Genomic DNA, 24,186 nt, shown 5'->3' with positions numbered 1-24,186 from the left:
GAGTTAGAGACACAAACAACGCTAGCACAAATCACATATAATGCAGAGAAAACACCTGCACAATGGTACTACAATTCAACTAGGCAGACTCAGTGTCTGGTAGGCTATAGTGCTGCATACAGTGACCAGGAGGTGAGGTATGTAGGGGGACCAGACTCCGTGACTTCCTGAGAGAGCTGCGACTTGCCAGTGAGAAAATGGCCGCCGGAGACCTCAGAGGAGGCGTGTCCGTGGGAGAACCGCTTCAGGAGAGCCAGACCTTAGCGGAAAGGCGCGCTGAGCTGAGGGGAGGAGTCGCTAAACATGGAAGGCTGCCTCCCCTGGCTGGCAATTACCCCCGGGACGCCGGCTCCCTCCCAGTTTTGAGTCCCTGACCAACGCATTTCGACCATGGGTCTTTCTCAAGGTGTGAAAGGTGAGAAAGACCCATGGTCGAAACGCGTTGGTTTGGGGACTGTTGAACCTTTATGGACTTATTTACTGGATTGTTCTATTCACCTTAAGGCACACCCACTGATGTTGACACCTATTCGTTAGGTACCATCTACTGACTACCATCTAGGGCAGGGGTCTTCAACCTTTAAGGCAGTGTGGGCCACATTAAAAATTCAATGAAGCCGAGGGCCACTAAGCTATACTGCGGTATTTAAACTCTGCCCTCTCCTCACACAATTATGAACCATAACTGCCCACTCATACAATTTTAATTATGTCCCATAACTGCCCCCCTCTGCAGTGCCCTCAGTAGTGCCCCCAGTAGTGGTCCCCCCTATGCAGTGGCCTCAGTAGTGGTCCCAATTATGCAGTGCCCCGAGCAGTAGTTCTCCCCTGCTGTGCCCCTAGTAGTAGTCCCCCCTAGGCAGTGCCCCCAGTAGTAGTCCTCCCATGCTGTGCCCCCAGTAGTAGTCCCCCCTATGCAGTGCCCCTTATATAATGCCCCCAGTAGTAGTCCCCCCTATGCAGTGCCCCCAGTAGTCATCCCCCTTATGCAGGCCCCCAGTAGAGATGCCCCCTATGCAGTGCCCTTTATACCGTGCCTCCAGTAGTGGTCCCCCTTATGCATGCCCCCAGTAGTGATGCCCCCTATGCAGTGCCCTTTATACAGTGCCGTCTGTAGTGGTCCCCCTTATGCAGGCCCCCTATGCAGAGCCCCCAGTAGTGGTCCTCCCTTATGCAGGTTCCCAGTAGTGATGCCTCCTATGCAGTGCCCCGTATACAGTGCCCCCAGCACTGGTCCCCCCTATGCAGTGCCCTCAGTAGTGGACCCCTCTATGCAGTGCCCCAGTAGTGCCCTTTATATAGTACCCTCAGTAGTAGTCCCGCCCCTATACAGTGCACCCAGTAGCGGTACCCCGATGCAGGGGCCCCCAGTAGTGGAACCCCCCAGTAGTGCCCCGAGTAGTGGTCCCCCCTGATGCAGTGCCCCCAGTAGTGGTCCCCTGATGCAGTGCCCCCAGTAGTAGTTTCCCCCCCCCGATGCAGTACCCCCAGTAGTGGGGTCCCCCCCAGCAGTGCCCCAAGTAGTAGTTCCCCCCCCCCCCCCGGTTGCAGTATCCCTAGCAGTAATCCGTTTCCCCCCCAGCAGTGCAGATAAACATACACGCATAAAGAAAAAAAAACACTTAATCCCCGCACCTCCATCCTCCTGGGCCGGCCCACTCTGAATTATGAGAGAGACGTCATGACCCTCAGCAGCCAATGAGAGACTGTCTGACCCTCATTGGCTGGCTGTCAAAACAAACACACTGCTGCCGGCGCCGGCTGCAGTGTGTTTGGTTCTCTCTGTAGTGCAGACTGCACTTACTGCGGTCTGCACTACAGTAACCCTCGGCGGGCCACGGGGAATGGCCACAGGTTGAAGACCCCTGATCTAGGGAGTCCTTTGATTATAGACTTTCCTGAAGTTGTTTTATATTTCTAATTGGCAGACTTGTGATTAAACTTTTTCTACTATCTACTTAGATGTTGGAGTATTCATTCTGATCCTAATAAACATACCTTGAACAGGAAGGAGACTAGACGCCTTGGAGTATAGTACTCCCACTTTTAAAGATACCTTTATAAATATTACCTTGCTTATGTTGGAAGTGGGGTACGTGTCTTGGTGATTTACCAGATTGGATGATTGATTCCCCACTGGTAGAAGATTGTGAACATCATTTCCCTCTGTTTGTCTCCAACATTTTGTATACTGGAGCTACCTGATAACAGAACAAGGAGGAAAGCCTATTGCGGGGACCCACCGTTATAAAGAAACTGCTATATGTTTGAACCCACTTGTGTTTGAAGTGAGTGGGGTGTGTACCTTTGTTATTTTATCCTGCTTTTAATGTTTTATGGAATATTAGTTGGTGATAGATCAACTTAAAGAAACCTATATAAGTTTATCCACTCTCACTAATCAAGTGAGTGTGGTACGTTGTTTATTGTTGATTGATCAAGATTTGGTTGTTGAAGAAGGTACAATCTATGAAAAGAGGAGTCTACATATTATTTCCTTTCTCTCTGTTTCCCCTTTTCCAAATGCATCCATTTGAGGGGACTTTCGAAAGAAAAAGACGATCAACTGGTTGAAAGAACATTTTGGGTCGTGTACAGCGTTCACCTCCAGGAACCACTTTTGACTTTTCACATATTATTGAGTACTGGGGTGTAAGGTGACACCCAGGTGAATGTTGAAGTGAACTGTCTGTTTTTTTGCGAAGTGCTGTTTTTCCAATTTCTTGTTGCATACGAAGATTGTTTTAACTGCGTAGTGCCCGGATGTCCAAGCCATCACCTACACTCCAAGATCTCCCTGTGGAGCCTATGGACCCTGAAGAAGAAAGGGGTATTATTAAGCACTTTTTCCCGTTATACTCTCCCTTACCACTTTATCTGTCTGTTCCCTTGGGACCAGCACCCTCTTACCACTTTGTCTGTCTGTTCCCTTGGGAGCAGCACCCTCTTACCACTTTGTCTGTCTGTTCCCTTGGGAGCAGCACCCTCTTACCACTTTATCTGTCTGTTCCCTTGGGAGCAGCACCCTCTTACCACTTTGTCTGTTCTCTTGGGAACAGCACCCTCTTACCACTTTATCTGTCTGTTCCCTTGGGAGCAGCACCCTCTTACCACTTTATCTGTCTGTTCCCTTGGGAGCAGCACCCTCTTACCACTTTATCTGTCTGTTCCCTTGGGAGCAGCACCCTCTTACCACTTTATCTGTCTGTTCCCTTGGGACAGCACCCTCTTACCACTTTATCTGTCTGTTCCCTTGGGAGCAGCACCCTCTTACCACTTTATCTGTCTGTTCCCTTGTGACCAACACTCTCTTACCACTTTAATATCCAGCAGTGTTGTGTCTCTATTTGTTCCCAATTGTGAAGCACTACAGCGTTTGAGGGCGCGAAATAAATTAAAGTTAACAAACTGTATGATTCTATAAGTTTACTATATACATTTTATTTTGCCAACTTGTGCCGTTCTCTTGGATTTTTTCTTTGATGCCAGAGCTAGATACTGTGTACACAGCGGCCATACGCGGGCACCTCTCATGCCGGAGGTTATACTGTGCCTCGCCCTCACTGCGAGCACCGTGCAGCATAGCGCATATACCTTATATTAGAATAACACACAGCAATGTATGCCTGCGGCTCTCCTCATCAGTGTATGATAGCCCCACCCCCGGCAGTGACGTCACTGCGATACCAGCGCCGTGCTGGGATGACGTCATGAGCGTCCTGTTACCCAACATGGCGGACTTTGATACCATATACGAGTTGGATGAGGAAGAAGAGGAGGAGGGCGAGGAGCGGGAGACAGGTGCAGGTCGCGTCGTAGCTGAGGAGCATTTACTCCGATACGCTCCGGATCCCGTGGTGGTGCGGGGTGCCGGACACATTACCGTGTAAGAGACGGAGGGAGTTACTGTGTGCGGGAGCAGGCCCTGGGCAGGCATTCCTTCTCCTCATATACTCCTCCTGTCACAGAGCCGTGCTTAGCCTGTGCTAATGTCTCATACATACACTGTGTTTCCTGTGTATGTGTGGAGGACACTTCTCTGTGTACAGTATGGGGGGGGGGGGGGCTCTCAGTTTTTTTTTTCTTGTATGAGTGGAGGGCAATTATATGTACAGTATGTGTGTGTGGGGTCTCTATTTTGGAGTCAATTGTGTGCAGTATGTCTCGTGTGTGTGTGCTTACTGGGGACAACTTTGTATCCTACCGTGTACACTAGGTGTCCTGTATGTGTGTGACACTCCCCTTTACAGTAGGGTGTCCTGTATGTGTGTGCCGTGACTCTCCGCTATGTACAGTACTGTGTCCTGTGTGTGCGGGTGACATTCGTCTATGGACAGTAGGGTGTCCTACGGGTGACACTCGTCTGTGGACAGTAGGGTGTCCTGTGTGTCCCGTGACATTCGTCTGTGGACAGTAGGGTGTCCTGTGTGTGTGGGTGACACTCGTCTGTGGACAGTAGGGTGTCCTGCGGGTGACACTCGTCTGTGGACAGTAAGGTGTCCTGTGTGTGTGGGTGACACTCGTCTGTGGACAGTAGGGTGTCCCGTGACATTCGTCTGTGGACAGTCGGGTGTCCCGTGACACTCCTCTGTGGACAGTAGGGTGTCCTGTGTGTGTGGGTGACACTCGTTTGTGGACAGTAGGGTGTCCTGCGGGTGACACTCGTCTGTGGACAGTAGGGTGTCCCGTGTGTGCGGGTGACACTCGTCTGTGGACAGTAGGGTGTCTTGTGTGTGTGGGAAACTTCACTGTGTATGCGGGAGATACTCCTTTGTGTACAGTAGGGGGTCCTGTGTGTGTGCGGGTGATACTCATCTGTGGACAGTAGGGTGTCCCGTGACATTCGTCTGTGGACAGTCGGGTGTCCCGTGACACTCCTCTGTGGACAGTAGGGTGTCCTGTGTGTGTGGGTGACACTCGTTTGTGGACAGTAGGGTGTCCTGCGGGTGACACTCGTCTGTGGACAGTAGGGTGTCCCGTGTGTGCGGGTGACACTCGTCTGTGGACAGTAGGGTGTCTTGTGTGTGTGGGAAACTTCACTGTGTATGCGGGAGATACTCCTTTGTGTACAGTAGGGGGTCCTGTGTGTGTGCGGGTGATACTCGTCTGTGGACAGTTGGGTGTCCTGTGACATTCGTCTGTGGACAGTAGGGTGTCCTGTCACATTCGTCTGTGGACAGTAGGGTGTCCCGTGACACTCCCCTGTGGACAGTAGGGTGTCCTGTGTGTGTGTGTGGGTGACACTGGTCTGTGGACATTAGGGGGTCCTGTGTGTGTGCTGGTGACACTCATCTGTGGACAGTAGGGTGTCCTGCTGGTGACACTCGTCTGTGGACAGTAGGGTGTCCCGTGTGTGCGGGTGACACTCGTCTGTGGACAGTAGGGTGTTGTGTGTGTGTGGGAAACTTCACTGTGTATGCGGGAGATACTTCTCTGTGTACAGTAGGGGGTCCTGTGTGTGTGCGGGTGACACTCGTCTGTGGACAGTAGGGTGTCCTGTGTGTGCGGGTGACACTCGTCTGTGGACAGTAGGGTGTCGTGTGTGTGTGTGTGTGTGTGTGTGTGGAAAACTTCACTGTGTATGCGGGAGATACTCCTCTGTGTACAGTAGGTGTCCTGTGTGTCCAAGGGAAACTTCAGTGTGTGCGAATGACACTACTACTTTGTACAGTAGGTGTCTTGTTTGTGTGCGGGCGACAATCCTCTTCGTACAGTAGGCGTCCTGTGGGTGACACCTCTCTGTGTACAGTAGGATAAATGGGCCCCTAAGTAAATTGTGCTCACCTTTCATCCCTAGGTTCAGTTGTGTGGTGGTGGACAGGGTTGCACTTCTTGTCCATATCTAATGAAAGCAAAACCAGTTCTGGCAGCTGCCAATCTCTTTAATCATAGTAATCTTGATTTGGTCCTGTGGCACCTCTGCAAGTGTCCCTCAATAACCAGTTTGGGAACCACTGCCTTATAAGTATTAATTACGAAGCTAGGCCCAAGGTACTGAGATTACCATGTCCTCTCTAAGCAAACATTTCAATCAACCAGTCTCGCATGTTTTTAATCCAGGACAAAAATTAACAAGACCTATATGTAGGCTTGCCATAATATCCCTTTTAATCCTGGGCACACATGAATTACACAGTATAAATCCAAGCATGGATTTCACCTAGTTTTAATCAGCCATATAACCTGTGTAAATCATAAGTGCCCAGGATTAATGGGATATTATGACAAGCCTATGATATCATGGTTGAAACAGAAGATCGCATGGCAATTTCTAACATATAAATAAAATTTGTGCTCTAGGAAAGCTGTCAGCATTGTCCAGTGACACAGTTGAACATTATAATATGTGGCTTAGCTTAGTCCAATGGAGATACATAGGTGAGACGATTTCTGAGAAGTAAATACAACTATAGGCCATTATACAGTAGTAGACATTCATTTACTTTAATGATTTAGGGATGGTAAGTGCGCTCAAATTCCCCCCTTCTATAATGAATGAATGTTGATTCAGTATCAATGTTGTATTTAGGAGTTCATTGACAACATAAAATTAAAAATAAATAGTGTCACGGTGCAGAGGACCTGTGAAACCCAGTTTGTAGGATAAAATGGAATGATTATGCAGAATTGTGAGTGTCACAATGAGCACATGGCGATGAATAATAGTCTTATAGATATATTGGGAGTGTGTGACCAGGGTAGAAGGGAGCAATGTAGCTCAGTCAATGGGTGAGTAATGATGCTGACTGCGGCATCCCGCTAGTCAGTATGACAGTGCCTGCTGAAAATAGGTAAAGATGGCGGTGCCCGGGTTGCGGTGTTCTGAGGGGTGGCCGATCGGGTGCCGGAGATGCTAGCCTTCCACATCTTCATTCTATTTTACGGAGAGTGACCAGGAGCCATCTATCAGTGCACGCACCACCCCCCACCACAGCGTTTATCACTAACCAGCCGAAGACAGCTCACGTGACCCGGAAGTACCAGCCACAGACGAGAGGACTCCAATCAAGCTGAGGCCGGCAAGGGGACACCGAGGCGACGTCGAGACGACAGGGAGGTAAGTCTCCTTACCGGAGGAGGAGTGCGGTTCCTGGTGTCTCCAACCTACACCGCTACACCTCCTCCCCAGGCACACGCAGCCCGCTATCGTGCGCCGGCGGTGCTAGTCCGCTCACCCGGGCGGGCGTCACCGCTTCGCACCACCACCAGACTGTTCAGCCAAGGGCCCTATCCCTAGCATCTCCAGCACCCGATCGGTCACCCCTCAGAACACCGCAACCCGGGCACCGCCATCTTTACCTATTTTCAGCAGGCACTGTCATACTGACTAGCGGGATGCCGCAGTCAGCATCATTACTCTCCCATTGACTGAGCTACATTGCTCCCTTCTACCCTGGTCACACACTCCCAATATATCTATAAGACTATTATTCATCACCATGTGCTCATTGTGACACTCACAATTCTGCATAATCATTCCATTTTATCCTACGAACTGGGTTTCACAGGTCCTCTGCACCGTGACACTATTTTTAATTTTATGTTGCCAATAAACTACCTAAATACAACACTGATACTAAATCAACATTCATTCATTATAGAAGGGGGCCATTTGAGTGCACTCACCATCCCTAAATCATTGATTACCCACAGGAGGTCAGACATCCTTCTTTGTAAGTGCAGCTCCCCCAGCCCATTAACTACAGTCCAGTGCGCAATTTTACTTTGTTATTTATTCATTTACTTTAGACCTATGTAATCAAATTGATATTTAGCTAGCAAATCTGAGGTAGAATAGCCGGTAGTATATTGTTTAAGAGTAAACTCAAATCTTTCATATAATTCACTATGTCGCATGTTAAAAAGAAAACTGCTTCTTCTACGATCCCCCCATGGCAGCCATTACAATGGGATAACATGCCTCCTCCTATAGTTTAGACAGGGCGTTTTCTATGGAAAGCCACTTGCTGGTATATAGCCTCTCTCCTCCCCTTCCTTTGTGTTTTTTTTCCAGTTTCCTAGTGAGTATAGATAGTGTTGGAAAGTTTTATTTTTTTTATTTCAGGATTTATCTCCCTTTTTTAGCCAGCATATGCATGTTTTCTGCAGCTGTGCGGGGTGGCACCCCGGGGGGAAGAATACAGCACCTGGGAGTGTGGCCTTTATAGAATCCTGGCCAAAGTGTGCTGCCAGGCCTGAACTAGCAGTCACCCTGGACAATGGGCACGATGTTGGGAGCGTGGCCTTTTTTTTGTAGATTCCTGCCCATACTGCTGCCGGAGAGGCCAGAACATACTATACAAGCAGCTGTTTGACTTACCAATCCGGCTGTTGGAGGAGCCGGAACATCGGCTGTGTGGCCGGACCGGGTACCTGCTACTTCCAGGATTGCTGCAGACCAACAGTGCTCGACGGGTCACGTCCCAGAATGCTGAGTGGTTCAGGTTGAGCATACGCAGTAGATGACCAAGGGAACGGTGCCTCTTTAAAGATGGTGCCGGCCGCAGCAGAGCAAAAATGGTAAACTGAGCTACTGCTGTGCTTACTGGATTGATGATACCTCTGCCAAGAAATGGATAAAGAGCCTCCCAAGCCCCCCTCCCCCCATAAGCTTCATAATGCCCAGAAGAGGAAAATCTTTTTTTTTTTTTTTTATAAAGGGTTTGGTTTTATTGTTTGTTATTATTAGGTAGTGATGGACTTTATTGTTGTTTCAGTGTGCCTACACAGTAACTTCAGGATCCAAAAAGAGAGTGGCTCAGAAGAAGCATTTATTGTTAACGTGTGCTAACGTTTTTTTCTGGGACTCTGGATAAAACTTTTTGTGAGGGTTACACGGTTTCTTTTGTTAATCAGTCTAATCGGCTAATAGAATGGATGTGAAAACATTTGTGTCTAGAGAAGAGTTTTTGGGGATGCAGAGTGTTAAAAGGTCTAGATCCCAAACTAGCCTAACTTATGATGGTGTAGTTTCCTCAGGAGCTTTTGGAAGATGAATTATGTGACCTTTCTAGTGAAGAATCTGGTGAGATAAGGGAAGAAGCTAGAATGTTTAATGTTGACCTGGTTGAGAGTATGCAAAAACTATCTATAAAACCATTAATTATAAAGTAGCTGTGGATCCTTTAGAGGAGCACAACCCTTTATTTGAAGATAGGTTAAAGAAAGGTAGATGTCTTCTTGTGCAGAGAGTAATGAAAGAGTTAATTTTTAAGGAGTGTCAGAATTTGGATAAGAGACAAGGAAAACTGGTCCAGATAGAGGGTTTGTAGCCCTTTAGGGATGAACAGTTCTTTAATTTGTGTGTAGTGCCTAAGGTAGAAGAAGCAGCTGTGGCAGAATTGACTTCTAGAGCTACGATACCCTGGGAAGATGGTGCATCATTTTGTGATTCTATGGATAGAAGAAAGGAAAATTCTCTTAGAAGATTGCACATTTCTTCTGCTGTGTCCTTAAAATCTGGAGTAGCGTTAGCCTCAGTAGCTAGGTCCCTTAGGTTGTGGAGTTCTAATATGCATAAGGATCTAGAGGAGATTTCTAACTATTATATAATGAGAAATTTGAAGATTATGCGAAAGGCCATAGAATTCCTATGTGAAGTATCTCTGGATTTGGCATCTTTTTCAACAAGGTCTCTAGCGTCAGGTGTAACGGCAAGGAGAGCTTTATGGCTACGAGCTTGGATGGCAGACGCCAAGAATAGTTTGGCAACATTACCATTTGAAAGTACCTTACTGTTTGGTGCTAAACTTGAGGCTATGATATATAGATTATCTTGTGGAAAATCAGTCAGGCTGCCGCAAGATAGAAGGAATCGATATTCTTTGACTACATCTTCCAGACAACAATTTAGAGAAGCTACAAGCTATAGACCTGGCAGACAGTATGACAGAAAATATGCCTCTGGAGTATCCAGGCAATCCTTTCATCAGTTGAACTAATACAAGATCATGACTGCAGATGTTGCGCCTCAGTGGGGGCAAGATTTCTACACTTTGCCGAAAGGTGGAAGATTTCGGTTCAGGACAAATGGGTGACCAATTTGGTTACCAAGGGGTACCACATAGAATTTTTGAAGGCTACAAAGGAAAACCTATTTGTGATCTCAAGACTACCAATAATAAATATACAAATCAAAGTGTTGGTGAAAAGCTTGAAACACCTGTAAGATTCCCAGGCAGTGGAACCTGTACCTCTAATGCAAAGAAGGAGAGCTTTTTACTCTCGTCTATTTCTGGTTTCAGAACTATCCTAGATCTCAGAATTTTAAACAATTTTGTACAAGTAAAACCGTTCCATATGGAGACATTGAAATCAATCCTTGCTGGCATAGAAAGGGAAGATTTTCTGGCATCGATTTACTTATAAGATGCATATTATCACAAACAGGTTAATTCAGCTGGCCAGTAAAACATTTATAGGCGTTACATATGTCACCCTCAAAAATACACATGTGTGCGATGTTACCCAAATTCAAATCATGGTACGTCCACACATTAGGAATGGGAAAGATACACGGTGCAATCGCAATACCGAAAATGCAATGTGTCACACTGTTTATAGGGATTCTAAGTCATAAATTAGTCCTAAAATTACACATTCTAATCCAATATTCATTTGCTCATAATGCTGGTCAGTATAAGTCTCATGTAGCAAGAAATAAACTCAGACTCGAAGATCTGATGATAATAAGGTTAATGTAATTACCAGCAAATACAGTGTTTCACAACCATTAGATAAGGGTCATAGAATGTTCATTATATACACAAATTACAAATCGACACGGTGGTCTGAATGAAGTGATAGTTAGCATTATGGATACCAGCGGTGGGGAGGGCGGTCGGCATGTGCACCTGCCTGACCACATCCATGAGCCGAAATTGGAAAATCTCTGGTACACCAGAACCAACAGCGTTTTGATACAATACAGAACTAATTTGTTACACAGTCTTAGGAACTGATAAAATGGCACAAATAAAGGGAGAGGAATCCGCACAGATAGATTTTGTGTGAGAAGCACATTGTGTTGACCAACATAAAGATATACATGTAGACTTATTAGAGGGTTCAAATCACTGAAGTTGGTGGTGCTCCCTAGAGCCAAAGAATATGCACATATAATTGAAGAGAAGACTTTCTGGGGCACAAGAAAGTCTTCTCTTCCATTATATGTGCATATTCTTTGGCTCTAGGGAGCACCACCAACTAGAGTGATGTGAACCCTGTAATAGGTCTATATGTACAGTATATCTTTATGTTGGTCAACACAATGTGCTTCTCACACAAAATCTTTCTCTGCGGATTCCTTTGATTATACGACAGTTTCTTCAGATCCACGGATGGATTGTGAATTGGGGAAAAAATCACTTGACCCCAGAAAAAAAGATTCAGTTTTGTGGGGTACAAATATATACCAGAAGGTTCAAAGTAATTATGTCATAAGAAAGATGCACAAAGATTTAAGCTTTGGATGCATTCATGATGGAAAGTGACAGTTTCCCTCTAAGATTAGGACTTCGCCTCCTTTACCTATGGCAGATGCCATCAGCTCTAGTTCTTAGGACCCAATGGAGAATGAGGTGTCTTCAATGAAATTCAGTACAGTAGGAAAAAAATATCCATTAGATTCCCTAGTCAAATTGAATCGGAGGACAAGACAATCCCTGTTTTGGTGGATGGACAAAAAATTAAGAAGCAGAGCATCCTTTCTTGCCCAATCACAGTTTTTGGTAATGACAACAGATGCAAGTTCCTCAGGATGGGGAGCTCATATCAATCAACAAATGAAACCAGGAAGTTGGACCCTAAAAGAAAAACTGATGTCATCAAATTGGAGAGGGGTAAGAGCAGTCTGGAAAAGCAATATGTTGTTTCTGAAATTAATTAACAGGATCACTCCTAAGAGGCTTTTCAGACAATATAACTGTTGTGGTGCACTTGAATCATCAAAGAGGTACAAGAAGTTGTTTATTAATGCAACAATTATGACATGGGCAGAAAATAATCAAATCTTTAACAGCAATGAATGTGCCAGGGAAACAAAATGTATTAGCAGACTTCCTCAGCAGGAAAGTTGTTCTTGATGGCAACAGGAAGGTAAAAAACTTATTTTCCAGATATGGTCTTCCCCAGACAAAAGCAGTGGATGCTCTCTCAATACAATGGAAGTTCCAACTGGGTTATATCTTTCCGCCATTCCCACTAATAGCTCGAGGTTTAATTAAGCTAAGAGAAAACTCGGTGGCAGTAGTGGCGTTTCTTCCTTTCTGGCCAAGGTGAGCGTTGCTTGCATCTGCAATGATCTTGGCAGTACAGGAGCCGTGGACTATGCCAATCTGGCCAGATCTTCTACATCAGGGGCTAGTTTACCACCCAGACTCACAAAAACTCTGCCTGAGGCGTGGAGATTTGGTGGAACCTGTTGAAGGATAAAGGCCTGTCTGTACAAGTAATCCATGGCCTGTTGCAAGCAAGGGACGTGGTCTCCTTAGAGATATATTCCAAAGTCTGGAAAAGATTTATTACCTGGAAAGGGTCTGCTGAGGATGTTATCAAGTCAACAACTGCGCAAGCCTTGCAATTCCTATATGAGGGGTTTTCAAAAGGTCTGGCAATTTCAACTAACTAGGGGCAAATAGCAGTATTGAGTGTCCTATTGGATAGATGGCTGGGTGAAGAAGATTTAATTAAAACATTCTGTCAGGCTATTAAAATAATCTGTACAACCATCAAATCTTTTGTAACTCCTTGGGACTTGAAGTTGTCCTGAGTTCCCTAATGATGAATCCATTCGAACCTTTACATAATGTTCCATTAAAATTTCTTACTTGGAAAATTATATTTCTTGTAGCAATCACTTCAGCTAGGAGAGTCTGTGAGCTGCAAGCTTTGTAGGCAGAATAGCCTTACTTAAATGTTATGGCTGATAGGCTGGTTTTGTTCTCAACACCATCTTTTCTACCTAAATTGCTAACATCTTTTCATTTAAATAAAGAGCTCATATTACCCTCATTTTATCCTGACCCTAAGAATGAAAAGGAGAAAAATGGCATACGTTGGATCTTGTTGGAGGAATTACTGTTTAGCTTGAAAGAATGAAGGCTAGTAGAAAATCTAAACACTTGTTCATTATTCCAGGTGGAAATAAAAAAGGTTATGCTCCCACGAAACAAACTATTTCACGATGGATTAGAGAGCTGATCATATTCTTGTACAAAAATGAAGATCGGAAGGTTCCAGTTGTGATTAAGGCACACTCAACTAGTGAATGGCTACTTCATGAGCAAGGAAGGCTCAAGATTCAGTGAGAGATATTTGTGAAGCAGCCACATGGTCTTCATTCAATTTATATGTTCTCTAAATATTATGCTCTTAATGTTTCTATCGCCCACTTTGGGGGTCATGATTTGCAAGGGGCACTTGCCAAATAAATTGGCATGATAAAGTATCTTGTTGGTTTTATCGTCCTGACCCCTTATTCTGCTTTGGTATTTCCCATTATAATAGCTGCCATGGGGGATTGTAGAAGAAAGTAGCAAATTATACAGAGGTCCTCATACATCTCCTTGCGCGCTAAACAGCCCTTCTAGTCGTGCCATGCTGTGGCGTGACTCTGTAGTGCCGAGCATCTTTTCCTGTGACACTTTTTACCTTCAAATGTGTCTTATTCGCAAAGCATGCCTGTATTCTGTGAGCGACTGCACGTGTATCTGCATGCAAAATGCTAATTTAGTGTCACAGGCTGTAACACTGTAATGCAGCTTTTTGCATGCAGATACACCCGCAGTCACATACAAAACATAGGCATGCTGCATATCATTTTAATCAGCAGGAGCTGCTTGTGCTAAATATTCACACTGTGAATAAGACACATTTGAAGGTAAAAAGTGGCACGAAAAGACACTCGGCGCTACCGAGTCACACAGCTCCCGTGTTGTGCAGCGTGACTTTTAGCGCACGGAGGATAGATGTATGTGGACACATCTGTACTCACCGATAATTGAATTTCTTCATCGAGACCCCATGGCAGCCTTCAGAATATCCTCCCCTTGTAGTGTTTTTCCAGGGACCTATTATATGGAGACACTCGAAAGGCACAGAGGAAGGGGAGGAGTGAGGCTATATACCAGCAGGTGGACGGTCCCTAGAAAACGTCCTGTCTAAACTATAGAAGGAGGAATGTTATTCCATTGTAATGACTGGAATGGGGTCTCTATGAAGAAATGGAATTATCGGTTAGGATAATTTGCTACTTATTTTTCAGTGTGTGTGGTTATTTTCTGGCCATATTGACAGGCCCCTATTTGTTCTGGTAGAGATTCAGCTCAGTCCTGAATGGCTGAATCTCATCCAATATGGTCTCCCATATTTATGTCTAGTATGGGATCTGTTATCTAGTGTTCCCACTAGGGCGCATGAAAGGGGTATCTGTGCGCGCCTTTGGGGGCCTGGTCGACTTGGGAAGGGGCGTGTCTTTGAGACTGGTCACCGCAACTTTTCTCACCCACGGGACCCTGTGGTTTGAGAAGGCACAGGGCAGGTTGTTGTAGTGTGGCACCACTAAAAGGGCAAGGTGCATTTTGCCCCCTTAGTTCAGGTGGTGCCCCACTAAAACAGCCTAGCGGGAACACTAGTTCTCCGAAATCCCATTATTCAGATAATTCCAAAGTTTAAGATGTAAAGCGTTGTTTCATTTCAGTGATGTTGACATACACACAGGCATGATCAGTGTTTCTTCCTACAGTGCTTAGCAAGTTTGTTTGGGTATGGTGCTTTATATTATGGAAGAGCATCCTATCCAGGAAACCTTAAGTTCTAAGGGCGGAATTCAGTTGTATTCGTGGCCCGCATCTCCCGTCTAAAGTGACAGGAGATCGCGGGCCACTATACAATTGTCCAAGATGTTCGCGCTGATCGCGCCCATAGAGGTCAGGTTTAGCAGCGTAAAGCAGCTAAACCCGACCAAAGTGCTGGGCGCGATCGCGAAAAGTGATGTTTGGGCGCCCAAACATGTCACTTTTCACACATTTCAGCTCTCATCCCCCAGGGGCTTGCGAGCTGAAATGTAGCGCTGGCGGCTCATCGTGCCCGACAGGAGCAAGAGTTGAATAGCTCCGTCGGGTGCGATAGCGGCTATAAAGTATTGAACTCCGCCCTAAGCGTTTCTGATAATAGACCCTATACTTGCAGTAGGATCAACTTATGTATGACCAACCTTCTTTCTCCAAGGGAATCTATTGTCTGTCGTTTGTTAATATATATACAGAAATGTAAATCTATAGATTGTAATCGAGCGTGCAGGGCCCTCTTACCTCTCTGTTAACACCCAGTCTTGTTTTATTACTGTGTTCCCAATTGTAAAGAGTTAAGGGGCCTATCCATTTAAAGACATGAAAGTCTGAACGTAAAGCGGTCAGACTTTCATGTCGCTGAGGTACAGGCACGCACTGAAAGATGTTCACTGAATGTCTTCAGTGCAGGAACCCAACCTCCCTATCTATTAACATGCCGAACCTGACGACCATGTTCGATAGATGGTCGGCAAGGACCCAGCGTGCACGCGTGTCGCTGGTCCTTGCCAGCTATCCACTTGCAGACTTTCTGCACGTTCCGACCAAAACCTCCTGGTTTTGGTCGCATCCTGCAGAAAGTCGGCAAATGGTATAGGCCCGTTAACAGACTATGTAAGCGCTATATAACTTTTAATGTAAATATTTTATCTCACCAAATATCTAAACAAATCTGTTATTGGTTTAACTAAAGAGAGTTATTATCTTATAATGCCAAGTGTGTGGATCTATTACAGTTTTGTCACACATGCAGCCAAAGCTGACTGGTCTTTCCACTCAGGAATTGGGATGATTATCTGTAGGATCATGGCCATCTTTTAAAGCCTGATCATTTGTAGCCAACATAATACAAATGGAATAGGAAATTGCTGATGGTATACAAATACATTAATACCTATAAAGTTCTGATACTTGCCCACAATTTCAATCTGCCAGACCAAATTCCAAGTTATGTTTGCCCAACTGCGCATGCGTACGGATCGTTATACGCATGCGTGAACCAGTCAGTGCGGTCGAAATTCATGTGCTCGCAAAATAGCGAATGCCTGCTAATTTGAGTGACAGGATGAGGCGTTTGTGGGTGGTAACAGGGGAAGGTGCTTGAAAACGGGGAGTGGAGATCTGAACGCAGGCCTGCTTAAAGGTCAAAACGGGCGTTTTATGGGTGTGCATAATTAAAACAGTAGCGTCATTGACCACGTCACTGGGTTATTTTATAGTCAGAACTGCTCGCAAAATTGTGGTAGGAAAAACCAACCCCAAGAATACCCTGGTCGATGTACTCGATTAATCTAATAAATAGCGGACATGACGTAGGATGCGAGCGGCCAGGGGGCGTATTTTTAAAAAAAACGACCGCAAGTTTGGTTCGCTCGTTCAGACCTAGAGGCGTGAACAGACCGCAAAGAGCGAACGGTTGATTTGAATAGCCACCCCTATTTTCTGGACGAGCGAGCGCTAATTGCGTCTGGCTCTGAATCAGGCCCTTGGTTTCATATTTGTATGTGTGGCTGTGTATGCCTATGATTGTTTCTTTCTTATTTGAGACCTTTCTTATGTTTCTTTATTTCATATATGAGACCTTACAACATCATCTGTAACCACATTTCCCCTAATAGGCGTAGGCGACATTTACATTTGTCAGACGATAAAACCTCAGACTTAACAGAGATAATTGTACTTCTGTAATGTGCATATCCATTCTAAATGTGTTAATAGTAAGGATGAAAAAGACTCAATGCATTTTGGTCCCAAAAATTATACATTTCCAGTATCCGTCACCTACATTCCATCCTTCTTTACTATTATAGCTACAAATTATTGCTGCATCCCCCAGAATGCCTTAAAACAATTTACCCATGATTGAAGTATGGCTCAAGGGTCTTACATTTTTATAAACACAACAGTTAGCCATGAGTATACCTCAGAGGTCCCTTGTTTTTCCTACCACTGTCCTCCCCTTTAAACAAATGTCTACTAAGAAAGTGAAATGATTAACTACAGTTTGGGAGGAAGGTGGTTCTCTGGTTGGGGGTGGAAGATGCAATTTTCTTCAATACAGTACAAGAAATGTGGTGGTGTTTTGAATGGGCTGTTTTAACTGCTGCTAGCTCCATTACGTTCATTTAATGTACTTAGGGGTCTATTTTCTAAGCTGTTTTTAGGAGATAAAGTGAACGGTGATAAGGTACCAGCCAATCGGCTCCTAACTGACATTTTTCAAACACAGCCTGTGACATGGCAGTTAGGAGCTGATTGGCTGGTACCTTATCACTTCACTTTATCTCCTAACATAGTTTAGTACATAGACCCCTAAGTCTTTATGCACAAATGTTTGTTTATTTAATTGTATTTGTAAATAATCCGATCAAACAGATTATATGCAAAAGCTTTAAGAAACATAATGAGATTTCTGTGCTTTTAAATAACTTGATTTGAAAAAATGGATGTAGTCAAAACTTATGTATATTTTTACTTCTCATAGGTTTGGTCTAAGCAACAAATTTGATGCAGAATTCCCTTCTGTCCTTACAGGCAAGGTAAGCATTGTGGGAATGCTTCAGTTTACAGATGTTTTCACCACTCCTAGTGGCTTTATTCTAAGTGCAGCTTGTTGTACAGAGTATGTGTGACTTCATCAGGAACAGGGCAACAAACTATAGTTCAGTCTGCATATTTGTGATTGATTTGTGGGGCATTGGAAATGAAACCTACTATTTTACTGGGCATTGTCCACAATTTAAACACACACATCATTTATTGTATTTGGAAATTATGTATAAACATTTGCTTCAAATGTTTTACACTATACATCCTTTCTACTTCAGGGTCCATAGGGGGTCCACAGGGTTGACCTTGGGGTATAGCTGGATCTGGAGCTACGGGCACCACGCAGTTAAAGCTTTTGCTGCTCCCAGGATGCACTGGGTCCATCCTCCTCTATACCCCGAGCCACAGGCACTTCACTTTTAGTTAGTGCCCGGCCGGTATGGGTCACCCTTAGCGCATGGGGGCTGCTTAGCAGCCCCTAAGCTTATTTTTTAAGTTTTTTTTTTTTTTTTTAATTTAATTTTTTTGTTTTTAACTAACTCTTCAGAGCGGCAGCATCAGACTATCCATTGGACGTCCAAGCTGCCGTTCCTACACCCCGCTGGCGCCGCAACGCCAGTACAGATCTGGGGATCGCGGCGGGACCCGAGAATCGGTACTAGCACAGGCTCTGGGTACTCCCACGACTGCTGCCAGAGCGCTGGGGATATGGTAAGACGCGGGACACTGCTTATGGTGACCCGCTTGTCTATGCAGTCGCATGCCTCCGGTCTCTGGGGACAGACCGGAGGCGCTAGCAGTGGCGGCGGACTTCCCCTCTACGGAGGAATACCCCGCAGGACCACTAGACCACCAGGGAATTATGCCGGCAGCGGGAGCCAACGTCCCTGGGGTTAATTGCTAGCCAGGGGAGGCAGTCTTCCCTGTCTAGCGGCTCCTCAGCTCAGCGTGCCTTTCCGCTCAGGTCTGGCGACGCTGAGCTGCTTCCTCCTGCGGCCACTCCTCCTCTGAGGTCTCGGCAGCCATATTCTCTCCAGTGACGGTGCAGATCTCCCAGGCAGCGCGTGGACGGGTCTCCCCTGCTGAAGGACAGTGTCCACAGCACTATAGCCCTCCCAGACACTGAATCTGGGCGGTTGATTGTAGTGACAAGGTGCAGTGAGTATTGACTTTCTGCATTGTATGTGACTTTTACTAGTGCTGACTGTGCTTTATTTCTACTTACTGTCAGTCTATAACTATCCCTTTCCTTCTCCTACAGCCCTGACAGGTGTGTGTGGGAAGGGCTTTTCTTGGACCTCACTTATATAAATTAATATTTCTACTTCAGGGTCCATAGGGGGTCCACAGGGTTGACCTTGGGGTATAGCTGGATCTGGATCCATGGGCACCACGCAGTTAAAGCTTTGCTGCTCCCAGGATGCACTTGGGTCCGTCCTCCTCTATACCCCGCCCCGGCCACAGGCACCTCAGTTTTAGTTGGTGCCCGGCCGGAGTCGGGTCACCCTGCGCAGTGGGGCTGCATAAGCAGCCCCTAAGCTTTATTCTTTATTTTAAAAAAAAAAAAAAAAGAAGAAGATTTTATTATTTTATTTTTACTGTCTTCAGAGCGGCAGCATCAGACTGTCCATCTGGACGTCTATGCTGCCGCTCCAACAGCCCCGCTGGCGCTGCGACGCCGGTACTGATCCGGGGATCGCAGCGGGACCCCGGAGTCAGTGCTAGCGTGGCTCCGGGACCACCCAAGGACTGCTGCCGGACTGAAGGGGCCAGGTAAGCCTCGTGCAGCGCTGTCAGCGCTGCACGCGGGGAAAATGCAGTCTTCATGCCGCCGGTCTCTGGGGACAGACCGGCGGCGCTAGTAGCGGAGGCGGGCTCCCCCTCTTCAGGAATACCCCGCGTGTCCGCTGGCCCCCGGGGTATAAGTACCGGCGGGGAACCGGCTTCCCCGGGGGTTTAGTACTAGCAGGGGAGGCAGCCTTCCCTGCTTCAGCGCTCCTCCCCTCAGCCCAGCGCGCCTTCTCTCATGTGTGCTGGCGTCGCTGGGCTGTTCTCACTCGGCCACTCCTCCTCAGAGCTCTCCGGCGGCCATCTTCCTCAGGCAGCATCGCAGAGCTCCCAGGCAGGCTTCCAGTGGACCAGTCCCCCTGCGTACCTCTCCCCCTGCAAAGGACAGTGTTCGCAGCGCTATAGCCCTCCCAGACACTGAATCTGGGAGGTTGATTGTAGCGGAAGGTGCAGTGAGTATAACTTCTCTGCATGGTATGTGACTTTTGCTAGTGCTGCTGTCTGTGCTTATTTTCTACTTACTGTCAGCTTTTTACCTATCCCTTTCCTTCTCCTACGGCCCGCAGGTGCGTGGGGGAGGGGTGTTCTTTCTGTGTACCTCACTTATATAAATCTACGTATTTGTGAGGTCCGTCACATACTGCGGTATGCTCCTCAGTACCATATTGTGGGCTGTTTGGGTTGCATACTTGGGAGTGCGTGGGTGTTGTACGCCTTACCTCGTTTCGGTGAGACACTTTTTTTGCAAAAAAGTTTGTGTCATGTCTGATGAGGGGAATGAGTGCTCCGAGGCTCCTGTGTTGTTTTCCTGCCGACGCTGTTCGGCAGGGGTTGATGGGGCAGAATTGTCTCAGGACGGTCTGTGCGGGCGGTGCCAGTTGGTACCTGGACCCTCTAAACCCCCGGTGGCGCAGGATCCTCCGTGGGCAATGTTTACGCAAGTGCTGGCGTCAATCGCGGACCGACTTGCGGTCCCGACTGCGGCCCCTTCTAGGTCGTTGCCCCAGCCTACCATGCCCCGTTCCCCGGGTGTGACTCGTCTGGTGCAGTCTCCTCCCGGGTCTCAGACTGTGGGTCCTTATGCGGGTTTGCCGGTATACGTGCAAACCCCCACGGTGCCGTAGCAGTCGATGGTACCTTTTCAGGGGTATCCTCAGGCAGTACCCCCGCCTTGGGTGGACGTCCTCTCCAGCTCTGTTCAGAGTCTGGCGGCTTCGTCATCGGCTTTTCAACATATGTTGCACAGTGATTTACCCCCACGGGCGTCCAAGCGTTCCGTTCCGGCTTCACTGGCGGCTCAGTTCACGGACACGGTCGTGTCTTCGGATGACGGGGAGATCCATGAAGACTCTGACTCGGATGCCGGGGCCCAGGAGATGGAGGCTAAGTCTTCCATTAATGTGCCGGCATTGGTTAGGGCGGTGCGGGCCATCCTTCACATTGAGGAGGATGTGCCCGCCCCCAGGTCAAAATACTCAAATTTTAAAAAGGCCAAGGTAGCTTCGACGGTTTTTCCCCTGTCCGATCAATTGGCGGATCATATGGCAGGGGCCTGGCAGTTGCCCAGCAAGAGGTTCCAACCGCAGAAGCGGTTGGCTTCGAACTATCCGTTTCCGAGGCTCATTGCAGGAAGTGGGAAACTCCTCCAGCGGTGGATTCCCACGTTACCCGCTTAATTAAAAGCGCTACGCTGCCTTTGCCGTCGATCTCCTCTCTGAAGGATCCCACGGACAGGAAGGTGGAGACTTGTTTGAAGTCTATCTACTCTCTCTCGGGGGCGGTGGCCCGTCCGTCCATGGCCATCTCTTGGGTGGCTAAGGCCATCGAGAGCTGGGCCAATGCTTTGGAGGATACCTTTCCGGAAGATGCTCCGGAGATCCAGAGAGCGTTGATAGGTCAAATGAGGGATGCGGCTTCCTACATTGGGGAAGCATCGTTAGACGCAAGCCTGCTAACCTCTCGGGTGTCGTCTGCAGCTGTGTCGGCGCGTCGGTCCTTGTGGCTGAGGTCTTGGAGAGCTGACGCTGACTCCAAAAAGGGACTGGAGGCCTTACCTTTTAATGGGGAGTTGCTTTTTGGTCCAGACTTGGACAAAATTGAGGACACTCTGGCTAAGTCTAAATCAGTCTTCCTCCCTTCGGCTTCTGCTCCTACCAAGGTACGGAGCTCTGCTTTTCAGTCCTTTCGGGTTCAGGGCAAGGCAAAAGGTCAGTCCTTCCCGAGGCAGTCGACGACCAAGGCCGCTTCTAAGCCCAAGAAGCAGCCCTGGAGTGCCAGGCGCCCTTCTTCCAAGCAGGAAGATAAACCTTCTGCCTGATGGGACGGGCCTCCCTCTGGGGGACCCCAGAGTGGGAGGCCGACTTCTTCTATTTGCCCAGTGCTGGCACAATATCACCACGGATGCCTGGGTTCGAGAAGTGGTCTCCCAGGGGTACGCCCTGTCTTTTCGGCACAGACCGCCCCACCAGTTTTTCTGCACGAGTCCTTCTCAGGATACGACCAAGTCTTTACAGATTCAGGAAGCTATAGAGTCCTTGCTGACAGCAGGGGTCATTGTTCCCATTCCTCAATTACAACGAGGGACGGGGTTCTATTCTTCTCTGTTTCTGGTGCGGAAACCCAATGGTTCTCATCGCCCTATCCTCAACTTGAAGTCTCTGAACAAATTCCTCAGAGTTCCCAAGTTCAGGATGAAAACGTTATGTTCCATCATTCTGGCGATGGAACCGGGGGATTACATGGTGTCCCTGGATATCCAGGACGCCTACCTCCATGTTCCGACAGCACCTTCGCACCAGCTGTATCTGAGGTTCGCTATCCTTCAACACCATTACCAGTTCCGGGCGCTACCCTTTGGTCTCTCCACGGCACCGAGGGTGTTCACGAAGATTATGGCGGTCATGGCCGCACATCTTCGGAACCAGAATGTACGGCTACTACCGTATCTGGACGACCTCCTGTTGCTGGCGAGTTCCCCGGAGGTACTGCTTCATCATCTCCACTTGACGGTCGCTTGCCTGCAAGCGCACGGGTGGCTGATAAATTGGAAAAAGTCCTCCCTGATTCCATCTCAGCGGATGGTTCATTTGGGAGCCCTGCTGGATTCTCGGCAGCAAAGGATCTTCCTGACCCCGGAGAAGGTCTCCTCCCTGCAGCTGAGGATACACAGTTGCCTGAGCAGTTGCCGCCTGTCGGTCCATTCGGCTATGAGGGTTTTGGGTTCCATGGTGTCAACATTCGACATGGTGGAATTTGTCCAGTTCCATTCCCGGCCTCTGCAGGGGCTGATTCTATCGGAATGGAACGGGTTACCTCACCGGATCCGCTCTCAGTTGCTGGTGTTGTCCCCGGAGGTTCGGCAGTCTTTGGCTTGGTGGCTTCAGACAGCTCATCTGGTCGAGGGGCGTCCCTTTAGGATCCCGGACTGGGTCCTGCTCATGACGGATGCCAGTCTTCGGGGTTGGGGGGCAGTGACCGGCTCGTTGTCACTTCAGGGTCGTTGGTCTGCGGAAGAAGCTCTTCTTCCCATCAACATTCTGGAACTGCGGGCGGTTTATCGGGCCCTGCAGTCGTCCGGTCCCGCTCTTTACGGACGGCCGGTTCAGGTGCAGTCCGACAACGCCACCACGGTGGCGTATATCAACCACCAAGGAGGAACTCGAAGTCGGGCAGCAATGTCGGAGGTGTCTCGCATCCTTGCTTGGGCGGAGTGTCACATTCCAGCGATCTCGGCAGTCTTCATTCCCGGAGTCCTCAATTGGGAGGCGGACTTCCTCAGCCGTCACGACGTGCATCCCGGGGAATGGTCGCTTCACCCAGAGGTGTTTCAGCTACTCGTGGACAGGTGGGGGCTGCCGGAGCTGGACTTGATGGCCTCCCGTCACAATCACAAGTTGCCCGTTTACGGGTCAAGGACAAGAGACGCAGGCGCCAGTCTGGTAGACGCGCTGTCGGTGAAATGGACGTTTCACCTGGCGTATCTGTTTCCTCCGATATCCTTACTTCCTCGGGTTCTGCGGAAATTCAAGCAGGACGGCGGCACGCTCGTGCTGGTTGCTCCGGCGTGGCCCAGACGTCCTTGGTACTCCGATCTGAGGTGTCTCTCCATCGACGCTCCGTACCTTCTTCCTCAGCGTCGGGACCTGTTGTCTCAAGGGCCCTGCCTTTATCCGGATCTGGGTTGGCTGTCTTTGATGGTGTGGCTCTTGAGACAGCCGTCTTGAGGTCTAGGGGTTTCTCCAGTTCAGTCATTGGTACCATGCTTAGGGCACGCAAGCCTGCCTCCGCACAGATTTACCACAGGGTGTGGCGCACTTACTTTCAGTGGTGTGAATCCAGAAACTATGATCCTCAGGTGTTCCGGGTTTCCAGAATCTTGGAGTTCCTTCAATCAGGTTTGGACCTCGGCTTACGCCTGGCCTCTCTGAAGGATCATGTGTCTGCATTGTCCGTGTGGTTTCAGCGTCGGATTGCTACACTACCGGATGTTCACACCTTTTTCCAGGGTGTTCTCAGGATACAGCCTCCCTTCGTGCCTCCTGTGGCTCCTTGGGACTTGGCGGTGGTGCTACGGGTCTTGCAGGGTCATCCTTTTGAGCCTCTTGAGGTGGTGGACCTCAAGTGGCTGACGTTCAAGACCGTTTTTCTCCTAGCAATTGCTTCTGCCAGGAGGGTGTCAGAGTTGGGGGCGCTTTCCTGTCGCCCTCCTTTTCTGATTTTTCATCAGGACAGAGCGGTGCTCCGCACTCGTCCTGAGTTTTTGCCCAAAGTGGTCTCGAAG

The 24,186-nt window shown here is 47.9% G+C and overlaps 1 protein-coding gene across 1 annotated transcript in view; it reads left to right on the top strand.

Annotated features, from left to right (window-relative positions):
• The first annotated feature begins 3,642 nt into the window (after positions 1 to 3,642).
• LOC148507867 (cysteine-rich hydrophobic domain-containing protein 2-like) overlaps positions 3,643 to 24,186 on the top strand; it is a 46,058-nt gene continuing 25,514 nt past the window's right edge. The window contains exons 1-2 of the mRNA XM_088445570.1: positions 3,643 to 3,886; positions 17,554 to 17,608. Of these exons, the coding sequence (XP_088301696.1) occupies positions 3,711 to 3,886; positions 17,554 to 17,608 (231 nt within the window). The 5' untranslated portion in view covers positions 3,643 to 3,710. The remainder of the gene's footprint in view (positions 3,887 to 17,553; positions 17,609 to 24,186) is intronic.

This window comes from Taudactylus pleione, unplaced genomic scaffold (assembly GCF_031769625.1).
Source record: "Taudactylus pleione unplaced genomic scaffold, aTauple2 ptg000381l, whole genome shotgun sequence".
Lineage (NCBI taxonomy): Eukaryota > Metazoa > Chordata > Amphibia > Anura > Myobatrachidae > Taudactylus > Taudactylus pleione.
This window is presented reverse-complemented; position numbering and strand designations above follow the sequence as displayed.